This window comes from Pangasianodon hypophthalmus, chromosome 27 (genome assembly GCF_027358585.1).
Source record: "Pangasianodon hypophthalmus isolate fPanHyp1 chromosome 27, fPanHyp1.pri, whole genome shotgun sequence".
Taxonomy (NCBI): domain Eukaryota; kingdom Metazoa; phylum Chordata; class Actinopteri; order Siluriformes; family Pangasiidae; genus Pangasianodon; species Pangasianodon hypophthalmus.
Genome location: NC_069736.1, coordinates 15,474,617 through 15,486,890, shown reverse-complemented (window position 1 = coordinate 15,486,890; position 12,274 = coordinate 15,474,617). Strand labels below are relative to the sequence as shown.

The window sequence follows — 12,274 nt, the reverse complement described above, 5'->3', positions numbered from 1 at the left end:
ACGAAACACTTGTCAGGCAGGTTTAATTACAAAAAAATGCTACCATGACCATCTAATCAGATAAGTGTAAACTTTTTACATGGCAATTGTGAATAATCTTTCCATTTCCATTTGTATAATTATGATCTGTGATTATAAATATAGATTAAAATACTCTTGAATTAAACCCAAAGCAGTTATTTAATTTTAAATCCAATGTATCGAAGTACAGACTCAATAAAATAAACACTGCACATGTATAGTACTGCATTGTATATGGTATTTATTTTTTTTCCCTCGCATGACTGAACCCATTGGTTTATTTACCCAGTCAAACCTGAATCTTAGTCTAACCAAAAAATCATACATTTACAAAATCAGGAGCTCTTGTAGGATACAAATCTTTCTGTTTGTTTGTTTTAAAGAATAAATTAATTTGTGTGATAAATGAGGCTATTGTTAGTGACACTGGTTAAACCTAAATTGTCAGACAAAAGGCATAGTCAAGAAATAACAAATGCTGCACCATTGGAAAATTGCTAATCTCTACCCTTATCTAAAAGTATATTAGAGTCTGAATTTGTTGCTAATATTAGAAACTGACTCTAAGAAATCACTGTCAGCCACCATAATTTTCTCAGGAATCTACTGACGTGAAACCTCAAATATCAAGTATAAACCATGCCCACCCAGTCTGCCTGGACATTCCCAAAGCAAAGCAGCTTCGGGAAGTGTGCAGAGGATGTAAGATCTGGTCAAGTGCTAGGTGTTGCTTTGCTTTTACCAAAACCCTTTTTAAAAAAAAAAAAATTTGAACTTGGCAGTCCACTTTAGCAGCTCTTCCCTCCCTTCTTGTCCACTTTGATCTTGAGCTCATTGATTTTAGGCTCTAGATCCTGGACCTTCCTTGGTGCCTGGATGCACATAATCCCATCATGAGATATAGACACTTGCAGCAGCAGTGGGTCAACACCAATAGGAAGGATGTAGGTGCGTGTGAACTCTCTGGAAACAAAGCCATGTTGGTCCATCTTCTGCGTATGGCGCCCAGTCACCTCCAGGAGGTTGTCTACAGTTCGCACACTCAGCTCGTCTGGCGTGAACTGACAGACGTCTAGGAGAACACGGTACCAGTCATCCTCGCTGTCCACCTGCGAGAAACCCCTCTCCAGCTGCTTGTTAATACGTGGACGGATGTAGTATCCATGGTATAGCACCGGAGACATCAGGTCCTGAGGACTTAGTGCTGTGCAGAGATAGAAATAGGCAGAATAGTGAAACCAAACTGCATGAATCTGCATTATGGAAAAAGATCATGCTTAATGTCACTATGTAGAGATGCCTTGTTTAGTTGTTTTATCTCTAAGCTATGATGTATGTAAATTAGTAATTATCTATTCTGGATCACCACAGCCATTTATACATTTTGACAGGAAAGATAGTCCGTGTTAGGAAGCAGTACCTTCAAACTAACCTGTCATGTTTTATAATTGTGTCAATTAGTTCTGTGAGCCCAATATCTGATAACTGTAGCTGTAGACATTACTTACTATATTTTTACCTAATTTGAATGTAAATATAATTTTGTTTATCTGCATTTTCAAAATGCTAACAATTTAGTCTACTAGACTTTCTAGAATTTCTTATTCTGCAATTGAATAAATGATGTGATTGGTTTTAATTTTAATTTAATTTTAACGTCATCTTCTTTAACCTTGTCTGTCTCACAGGATTAAAATGGTCACCGGTTCTTAGCTTTGACTCTGGGTAACACATTCCACACTAGTGCATGGATGATGTTGGGAGTGAAAAATTTATCTTGGCAAACAAGTAGCTTTGCCAAGTGAAAGTAAGAAATACTTTACCCACAAGCTGATGTTGCAAACAGTGAGCTAAATCATGTACTGGTGAGTGAACACTATGCAATGAGATGCCATTTATTGCTGATTGCCAAGGAATGCTTTTCATTTCTCTGGTGTTTGCAATAATGTGATGCCAAGATGTCATTAGCTAATTATCCAATATGTACAGATTTAATAAACAAAGAAAAGTAGTTCTTATAACCGTGAACTTCTTTCATACTTGTTGCCTGACAGCACGATCCAAATAGAAAATCCTCCCTCTCTTATGTCACCGGAAGCACCCATATCAAATCTATTTACAGTTGGTGTTGTCAGCCTCAGATCAGGAATTGGGCTCCATTGGCACCATTTCTTGGCTTTATATTACAGACTTGATCTAAGCATTTATTTACTGTGATTTGTTCAGTCCTGGATATGCAAACCTGCACTAGATAGCAAGTTATTTTTGTGTGGTCACGTGTAGAACTCTAAATATAAGTCATAGCCTAGGCCTTATATTTCACTTGAGTATAATATGCTGTCATGGTGGATGGCGGCTCAGGCATTCATCATTTAATTTGGCCCATGTGCTGCAGATCCACTTGTGTTTACAAGTGGCATACAGTTCTTCTTAAGTTGTCGGGACATTGTATTAAAGCATACTATCTATTGTGGTAGAAGCATGCTGGTTGACACTTCTTATATACCAATGTCTCATTTTATCTTATTCTTCAACATCTCTATCAGATCTGAAATCAGCATCTGAAAACTAGCTTCTGAAAAGTAGCTTTTAAAAACTTTTAAAGATGTCATCACATAGACCCTGGCATGTGGAAAAACAAGTGATGATATTCTAGGGTCATCTTAAATAAAACCTCAGCCAAATGCATTCCCAAAACTACATGTCGTTACATTTGTATAAGAGCTGGTTTTCCATTGATGGCTTACCTTCTGCAAAGTTCTGGTCATATATCCGAGCAGGAGTGCACATCTCATAATTAACACTCATAGGGTATGCGTGGGGAACTGTGCGGTCAGCCATGCTGAAAGGGAGTGCAGGTATCCTTTGTAAAAGAAAGCAGAAGTATATCTTTCTGGCTATTCAGAAATTCTGAGAGTGAGACAAGAGGGATAAGGAACGGAGAGGGTGCAGGGCAAAGAGACTGTGAGCTTGTGACTGGACAAGGGTGATAAATGGGTCTAGAAATAGGTTGTGGCACACATGCTGGTATGGCAAGGCCTACAGGGGGCACATGCTGAGTGATACTGGAAGCTCAAACAACAGTCACAGTTCCTCTTTTTCTCCTAGCAGGTTACCACCTGAGTCATCATCATGGAAGAGTTTTGGCCTAGAGGTATGTGGGGGACTTTTGTACCTTTAGTATGTATCCTAGAAAAATAGTTTAAGATACATAATTGTACCTTAAGCATCACTCTAAAAGGTAATTAAAGGTACACCACAATCATGTTCCCAGGTAAAAGACATACTGTATATTCTAATGGCACTAAAGATGTACCCTTGATGGTTCCCAAGGAAAAGTATAGTGTGGGACCTGTATTTCTGAGAGTGTGACAGCTCCTGATGGAATTCTGGACAACCCACCTGCTACTGCAGAAAGTTTGACCAATCCTGGCTGCTCTTGCAATTATTATTGTTTGCCCCAGTGATACGTTCTCTTTTTTTTTTTTTTCACTGTCACCAATATTTTAGTTGGTTAGATTTCTCAAAATATAAACAAATTAGTCATTTAAACCCTTGTAACCCTGAGCAGTTACTGACGAATAAAATGAATAAAATCATGCAGCGCCAAGCAAGCTTCATATCTGACCACCTGCTCCTGCCGGTAAAAAAATTCCCATTTCCACAACTTGTTTTATTGGGTCCCAGTCCACTTGCACACCTCCAGATTGGGGCAATGAAATTAAACTGAATGTTATCTCAAACAGCAGTACTTCCAAAGTTAAAGAACCTGGCTAAGAATCAAAAGGTGGTTCAAATGAGTACCAGATGTGCCCATGGTTACTGAACATGGGAACTGCCATGATATTTGGATGATTAAATCTATATTGAACAAAAATATTAGGTATAAGTTTCAACATACTAAATAAAATAAGTCACAGGGTGTGGTTTAATATAGTTATACACAATGAACTTATCTGGGTTAGATTGTTCCCTCCTTCTGTGAAGCTGATTGGGCATTGGCACTGTCCTGGGTACTTGTGCCAGAATGATTAAGCCCTCTGCAGCTGTCAGGCACCAGTAAATGCTTCTTTGGAAGTGAACTGACACTCTATGAAGGTTGACCATGCAGAATGATCACAGTACCATTGACCAAACAAACAGGCCTTGCACCCAGTGCTTTACCAAAAACAAAAGGTCTCAAAGGGAGCTCAGACCTTATGTCAGGGCACAGACAGCCTAATCTTCCCTGGCACAGAGCAAGATTGCTGGGTTCACAGTATTTGTGCCAAGAAACCAAAAGACCATGGGGTACTCTTGATCCTACATAGCAAAGTTTCTCCTATTTAAAGCCTGTGGCATAATCCGTCCAGTGTCTTTCTGAATGAAATCAGACCACCGGTTTAGATAAATACCAGGAGAGGTGTTTGGAAGAGGGGGACAAGACAACTAACAGAGGAGAGTGGGAGGGACACAACGAGGGGGGTGAGAAGCAAACAGTTTACATCATTGTTCCAGAAAGATCCAGGCCCGTCTCTGTGGTGGTCACCAGTGGTGTATATAAGCGGACAGGCAGGACAGGCACCAGGTTGTATTTGAGGTGCTGTTTAGAGAAAAAATGGACATCGCCATCCAGCATCCTTGGTTCCGCCGCTCCTTCTGGCCATCCTTCTTTCCCAGCCGGATCTTTGACCAACATTTCGGGGAACACATTTCAGAGAGTGATGTTTTGGCACCCTACCCTTCGCCATACTTTCCACGCCTTTCCTTCTTTCGCTGGCCAAGCTGGGTGGACAGTGGGCTCTCTGAGGTGAGCAGAAGTGCCAGTTTTAAGTTTATTTCATATATTTCTTTATCTCACACCCACACACAGTCTTCTCTCATTTGGTTCTGGTTAATACTATACCTGCATTTCTAGTGATGGTCTCCATAACTGACTACAAGGACTAATATGGAAATGTTATTTGAGAAGGGTTCTTCTGTGGACTCCAAGCTCAGATAGCTTTAGATACATACAATGCTTTCTAAAAATTACTATGAACTCACTCTTAATTAAATCTGTTACTATGTTGTAAATGGGAAAAAAACAGCCAACAGTGAGAAAAATTATACTTTAAAATCAAAGGGATTGCACTGTACCCTGATTGTGTCATGGACTCATAGTAAACATTAAGTGTGTTTCTGTATAAGTTATAAAGAAATTCTATCTGTATATAAATTAATGTAAATCGGGAACACTTGACATGTGCGAGTTTGATTGGCATTTCATACTATACAATTTCATGCGTATACCTTTTCATATTTTTTTTATTAGATGAAAATGGAAAAGGACCGTTTTACAATCAGTTTGGATATAAAGCACTTTGCACCTGAGGAACTGGCAGTAAAGATCTGTGGAGATTACATTGAAGTTCATGCCAAACATGAGGATCGCCAGGTATATCTACACACCAAAATACATTCACCAGCCTACTGTACATCTAAAGAGAGGAATCTCTCAAAATGTATAACAAACCAGGTCATATTTCAGTCATTAGGCCTAGCTCTCCAACGTGTTTCATGCCTTACAGGATGACCACGGGTTTGTCTCACGAGAGTTTCTCCGAAAATATCGTGTCCCAGCTGGAGTTGACCCAGCCAGTGTCACGTCATCTCTCTCTTCTGATGGCGTCCTGACCATCACGGCACCTCGCAAGCCCTCTGATGCCCCCGAGCGCTCTATTGCCATCACTCGTGATGACAAGTCTGGAGGGTCTGGCACACAGAAGAAGTAAAGCTGCAACATGTTATCAAATCTGTCATCCCTGTGTTTCCCCTGCTGATCCACTGCGTTCCCCTGCACTTACACTCCACTATTGGGCCTACCAAGCATTGGAGAGAAAGAGTCAAGATTGACCTGTTCACTCTATGGCTAGAAAGTTTCTCTTTTCCATCCATAAGATAAAAATGGCATTGTCCAATTGGCTGGTAGATCTAAACCATTTACACCGCTGGAGTTTTGTTTGCACTATGTGGCCGCTAATCATAGAAGTCATCCACCAAACAAAAGGGCTCTTTGTCTTTCAGGGCCAGTCAAACCCAAACAATGGCTGCACAGAGTTTGTGAGGGTTTGCATGTAGGAAGCCTGAGCTACTGAGCATTCGTTGTGATGAAAACAAGAAAGAATAGTGTGATTAGAATTTCTAAACCTATAATCTCATATTTCAAAGGAGTGCATGGTTTTGACATTCTTGTGTTTCAAATGTATAGACTGGGAGGTGACGTTCTTTGGTATGAGAAAAGGAAGTTTATTCAGTGATTTGATGTTTCCTGTTCACAGTGAGCTTGGGACCAGGCAATACGGAGAGATCAGGTGCAGGTAGTGAGGAAAGAGGAAATGCTGTTCTGAAGAAAATGACCTCTTTCTGTTCCTTAACGTATGTTGTTCCAGGTTTGTTTACTGCTCCTGTATGACGTGTGGTGACTGGAAACTTGCTGGTAACTTAATGATAGTGGTTTTGAAAGCATGACAACAAAACCAAAGAGAGTTGATCAGATTCTTAAGGAATGTGTCTATTCACTTTTGTCTTACATTTACATGTGATACTGAAAGTGGGTATGCCAGTGGGTGTGTATGTACAAATGTTTGGGATGATGCATGATGATACGCGAGTATACCATATAATGAGTTAGTGTTATTTTGTTTTACCATGGCAACGCCTCACAAAAGCAACACCAACAAAGCTGCTAAACTAACTCTAACTGATTCATTCATTTTGTAACGATGCATGGTACAAAGAAAACAGGTTTTCATACAGCAAATTCCTCATGTTCCCTGTGTTTACCATTGCATACTAAATACCAAAGAGGAACAAATGTGGGGGAGCACACAAGTCGGCATTTGAGTCAAGGTGGCCTTTTACACTGTTCTGGTCCCAGCATTTCCTTTCCAATGTTATTTTGAGATGAAAGGTAATAAGAGCAAATTACTAAACTGGTCTCGGATCAGTGAAAAAGGCCTACATCCTACTGTTTTGTTAGTTCCCTGCTTTAACATTCCTGACTATTCACACCACGCACATCAAGCGAAATGTAGCCACAACAGTTTCCATGTGTATACGGATGGCTACAAGCTAATAATAAATCTGTGGTCATTTAAAGATGAAACATGTCTGGGTCTCTTTCTATCTATGTACTTCTTAACTCTTATTTACATAAAAGTGTAAGAACTGATGGGTGCCAACAGTAAAAAGTAAGTAATACAATACAATACTTAATACAGTTCTTGAGTAGGAATAGTGTTAATTCATTAATGCATCCCAATGCATGCTGGTGCCAAGAATTGTATACTAGCTTAACAAACAAGATGACAACATTAATCACTGATGAGAGAAAGAATCTTACAACAGAGAAAAAGTCAGTAACAATGTCATGGCATTTACACCCCAAATCCATGGCATGCTATCAGTATTCCAATATTACAGACCAAACAAAGAATGCATGCAAGTGCATGTATATGAGCTAATATCAATTCTTCATACAATTATGTCACACTTGATTGTGCAGATGGTGTAAGGATTGTTAGTTTTAGTACATTTCTGTATTGTGTGCGAGAGAATCAATCCATATCTGCATTGTTTTATCTGCCAAATATGCAATCTGAAGGACAAGTTAGAGTGATTTTTTTTCTCCTTGAACTTCCATCCCATTCCCACCAATGTCTACAAAGCCATGCCACCAGAATCTATAGTGGCCTGCGTAGTTCTATTACATGGGTGTTAGCATTTTACCCTGACCTGTGATTTTGGCCAAGAGTGCCACTGTCCTGCTTTTCTTTGTAATGAGCTCCGATGAGTTTTTTCAGCTGACCACCACTACCCACTTTAGGTAGTTAGCATCGTCATAGCTAGCACCGCATAGATTTCTATAAACACTTTATACAAACTTCATTTACATGCATGTCCAGGAGGAGCATTTATTTTAGTTTTACTCTGTTTCTTGTCATTAAATATTTGGAAGCATGATGTGATTTTTTCACTCACAGTATCTGCCTAACGGAGATGGGGGTGGAATTAAGCAGTGTTGAGCAGTGTCAATAAAAAGACTAACGGGAGGCCCATGTAAACAGACCAGACCACACCGCAGTTTTCCAAACAGGTTCTCAGACACATAACACACTAATGCTTAAATAATTATTTTCTTATAACCTGGGAAATATGTAGAATATTTGTTCTAGTAAGAAATAAAAATAATCAACTATTGCATTTTGTAACACCTTTAACAGAGTACGTTTTGTGCTCTTCACACAATACGGACATGTACACAGAAAGAAGATTTGACTTTATTGAGAGGATGTAGAGGAGTTTTTGGAAGCAGTGCATGTATCCAGCATCTTGCTATTATTTTCCTGTATAACTTTGGTCTGTCCAGATGAGTGACGCCCACTGAAGTCCAATCTGTAGCAGGAGTTCGGCACATGCTTGGTGTGAGGTGGGTCCAGTTCAGGCTGGTGACCCGGGAAGCTTCTGGGCTCTTTCTTAAAAGCTATAACACAAAATAAAAATCTAAATAAACTAGTACTATTTATTCATTAGACTGGAATAAGAAATTAATAAATTAATTTGGTATCTAACTAATTAATTAATTTAAATATTAAAATTTATAGGACACTGGACTTATAAAACATGTGAAAGACAACTCACAACTGTAAACTGGTGGTTTCTCTTCCTTGTTGTAAGTGAAGGAGTATGTGGTGTCAAAGTAGTGAGAGAACTGCAGGAATAAATTTTACATGATGCTTTTGAAAGAAAAAAAAAAAAAACTCTGTAAAAAGTTTGTCAACCGGGTCAGGTTAAATGTCTTGTACTATTTACGTCTTGGTGTTTAAATCAATACATTTCGGCACTCAGTTCTGCTCAAATGGTGGAAAATCCCTGCTATTTATACACATATGCCTGTAATATCACAAGACTGGCATGACACCATCAGACTGGAACAAGAGTCAGAAAGGAAGTCTACAACACCAATGCTGTTTACTCTCAGGTCTCAAATGATGTCGCAGGTACGAATCACACGCGGGGTTTAAATGCCAGGGATTTTCCCACCATTCAGTAGAAAATCTATACTATACTGTAGCTGTAAGGAATGCAATATAATGTTTATTTAATGTCTTTTCATTTTGAGTTCAAAGTCTCAAAATACTTTACATATGAAAGACAGAAGGAACCATCGCAGGGCACATTTGCACACGCGCGCACACACACACCAGACAATTTAGAAATACCAATCAGTCTACAACACATGTCTTTTGGACTGGGGGAGGAAACCGGAGTCCTGGAGGAAACCCCTGAAGCATAGAGAGAGCATGCAAGGCCCACACAGGCAGGGTGGAGGCAGGATTCAAACCCCCAACCCCAGAGGTGTGAGGCAACAGTGCCAACCACTAATCCACCATGCTAGAGAATACAAAGACATGTGGCAACAGTTTGAGGAAGAACCACATATGGGTGTGAAGGTCAGGTGTCCACAAACTTTTGGCCATTTGGTGTATCAGGGTTAAGTCAGCATTTAGTTTTCCCCTTACAGCAGTACAAACCTGGGACGGCAGAGGGCGTCGTAATGCTTTGGCTTCACTGGTGTCGAACCTTTTTTCTGACCAGTTTCCAATCAGGGTAGCGGCTGAATAAGCCTCCTCATTAGTAGAGCAGCGCCAGCCATATTGTTGAAACTTGATGTCTTCTGTGAAATCGCGCCAAACTTCACCTTGACCGGAAGCACGAAGCATATAATAAAATGGCGAACTGGTTTCCATCCCTGGCTAGTCTATTTTGTCACTGACATCCGATAGTTTGTGTTTTTTAGGTTACTTTAACAGGGTGACGGAAATTAAAAATAATTTTAAAAAAATTACCAAACACTTCATTTGATTTGAAACGCCCTCAGGAGAGGAAGAAAGCTCTCGCGCACCTTGTGTTGTCGTCTTTCGTTCCTATGGATACTACGGAAGCTCACGTGGAGCTCGGCCAAATCCTAAACGGCTTCCCACTTCCTCTACAAGTGTACTTACCACGCAACTGCTTTTCCAGCTTAAATAGTGCGCTATATTTTAAAAATGACGCCATTTAAGATTCAGCCCTTGTTGCTAGTTACTTTGGTTATTGTTGCTTATCACGTGATACAAGTAAGAACCCAGAAGTCGTTGGTAGCAGCTGGCGTTTATTTGATATTAAACAAGTGTGTAGATACTTTAATTAAGCTAAATTAAAGCATGTTTTTCTTAATTGTTCTAGAGTATGTGTTTTTAATGAAGCTGGTTCATAAGCCAATGGGTTAGAAAAACAATGTGTGGCATGCTAGAAGAACCTAAAGTGCAAGAAAATAATGTTCTCTCCTTGGAAGATGGCAGCATCTCAGGGGCAGTAGAAGTCCCATTTCTGAAAAATTAAAACCAGTTTGAATATAAATGTTCACAACATTTCATGTTGGGTAAAAACACAGAATGTGTATTAAAAAGAGTGCAATACACACATTTGTTTTGACCTCAACCTCAGCAGGCATTAAAGCATGGGTCTCTTCAACCACGCTGCTGGGGAAATGGCCAAGCCGAGCCTCCTGCTCACCATAGTACGATCCCTGGACCTGATACACATACATATATGTGGTTATTTTTTATTTTCACAAAAATCAAGAACAAACTTTCCTACTGTGGATTCCCCCATAAGCCACCCCTTGCATGGTCTACGGTCAATCACACTCAGACGTACTAATAAAACTCTATTTATCAAGAAGTTCCCAAGTCTAAAATACTGTCCTGTAAAGTGTTACAATCCTAAAACTTACACTGCCAGACCAAAAGAGGTTGCCCCGGTCTTTCAGCATGGCATAGACGTAGACGAGTTGGCCTTGGTGGATGGGAATGAAGCGACAGTCCTGGGGATAATAATCCTGGATGGCTTTGGCAATAAGGATGGGATCTGGGGGGCAAATAAGTGTTCCATATAACACACTTAAAGGAAAGGTCCACCTTGAAACACATTAAATATATTCAGATTGAAAAATCTGTGATGTGTTTAGCAATTCTGGGGTGAATTTTTTTAGTTGGTGCTGTATTTTTGGGATTCCTGTGAAAAGTTAGCAGTTACCATTTTCAACAAGATATGACAGATACTCTATGATGCACGATCTATGAGGCACGTTAACAGTGGTATTAGGATCAATGTTGAAGTTTTGTTAGCTGATCTGTTTGAGCAGAGTGTACAGATGCACAGATGAAAGAACTGGACAGACTAAAGAACTGCTGCATCACTCTCTTTATGTAAAGATGAAGTGAGGGCTAAATCCAATTGGCACTACTGTCAGGTAGTCAAACAGATTTGTGGATAATGTAGGTAACCGTTAACCAAAGTGAAAATACACCAACTTGCAAATGAAATCTTGGATGCCATTGAAGATCACATGTTGATTAGAAAGATTAACATACTAGTTGTTCGGGGTGAATTTTTCATTTAATAACCCACAATAGAACTGAAACCAGCACTTATGCTACAGAAAAATGCAAGAAAATTCTATCAGCTTTTATTTTGCACCAATATCAAAAGATATACAGTAGCATTCATGACATTCAGTAAATCTACTTGTAAATACCAAACAACGTAGCAGTATGCCAATGCAAAAAACCTGGCAGACATACAACTACAAATAGTTATGTTACGCATTACTACTCACGGCTGCATTCTGCATCAGCACACAGCTTCTTGTCTGAGAGTTTTGGCATCTGTCGTCCAGCCTCTGTGTGTAACAGCAGCAGTCCACAAAGAACCAAGAACAGTGCCCACATAGTGTAGTGTCCCTTCATGGTTGATATGGTTGGAGTCTACTAGGGGTTTGGGGGAGCAGAGCTATGGGCAGAGGAAGGAATCCAGTTAAAGCCCTGCCTCCACACCACTCCCACCAGCTAGTGCAAACAATCACAGGGTGGAATGATGGATAAATGTGCTTCTGGGAAGAGAAATGCTTGCCTGGTAGCATAGAAGAATCCAGAGGCTGTATTCACAAATAATTTTAAGGTTAAAAGTATCTCTTAACTGGCTGATATTGGATAATATTTAATGATAATATCATGATACACAAAGCATTAAAGCACTAAAAGCAGGTCTTCAACCTGCAATAAAATAATAAAATAACAATATCAATAAATAAAAACAATAAATTCAATTTTAAAAACCCAATAAATTCCTTCTGCTATTAACAATTCAGCCATTGCTATTTGAATCTCTACATATGTTCATATATTCA

General features: G+C 39.5%; 4 protein-coding genes across 4 annotated transcripts; 1 reads left to right on the top strand and 3 right to left on the bottom strand.

Moving 5' to 3' along the window:
* Positions 1 to 779: 779 nt before the first annotated feature.
* Positions 780 to 3,006, bottom strand: hspb2 (heat shock protein, alpha-crystallin-related, b2). The gene is made up of 2 exons (XM_026921852.3): positions 2,769 to 3,006; positions 780 to 1,225 (listed from the first exon to the last, which is right to left on the bottom strand). The coding sequence occupies exons 1-2, from the start codon at positions 2,860 to 2,862 to the stop codon at positions 810 to 812; spliced, it is 510 nt and encodes a 169-aa protein (XP_026777653.1). The 5' UTR covers positions 2,863 to 3,006; the 3' UTR covers positions 780 to 809.
* A 1,497-nt stretch (positions 3,007 to 4,503) lies between these two features.
* On the top strand, positions 4,504 to 7,147 carry cryabb (crystallin, alpha B, b). Its single transcript, XM_026921851.3, has 3 exons — positions 4,504 to 4,810; positions 5,315 to 5,437; positions 5,571 to 7,147. Exons 1-3 carry the CDS (start codon positions 4,619 to 4,621, stop codon positions 5,772 to 5,774), a joined length of 519 nt encoding a protein of 172 aa, XP_026777652.1. The 5' UTR covers positions 4,504 to 4,618; the 3' UTR covers positions 5,775 to 7,147.
* On the bottom strand, positions 6,803 to 10,031 carry cfap68 (cilia and flagella associated protein 68). The gene is made up of 3 exons (XM_026921853.3): positions 9,576 to 10,031; positions 8,683 to 8,752; positions 6,803 to 8,524 (listed from the first exon to the last, which is right to left on the bottom strand). Exons 1-3 carry the CDS (start codon positions 9,789 to 9,791, stop codon positions 8,322 to 8,324), a joined length of 489 nt encoding a protein of 162 aa, XP_026777654.1. The 5' UTR covers positions 9,792 to 10,031; the 3' UTR covers positions 6,803 to 8,321.
* A 144-nt stretch (positions 10,032 to 10,175) lies between these two features.
* Positions 10,176 to 11,888, bottom strand: mia (MIA SH3 domain containing). Its single transcript, XM_026921854.3, has 4 exons — positions 11,705 to 11,888; positions 10,820 to 10,953; positions 10,508 to 10,618; positions 10,176 to 10,413 (listed from the first exon to the last, which is right to left on the bottom strand). Exons 1-4 carry the CDS (start codon positions 11,832 to 11,834, stop codon positions 10,390 to 10,392), a joined length of 399 nt encoding a protein of 132 aa, XP_026777655.3. The 5' UTR covers positions 11,835 to 11,888; the 3' UTR covers positions 10,176 to 10,389.
* Positions 11,889 to 12,274: the final 386 nt, after the last annotated feature.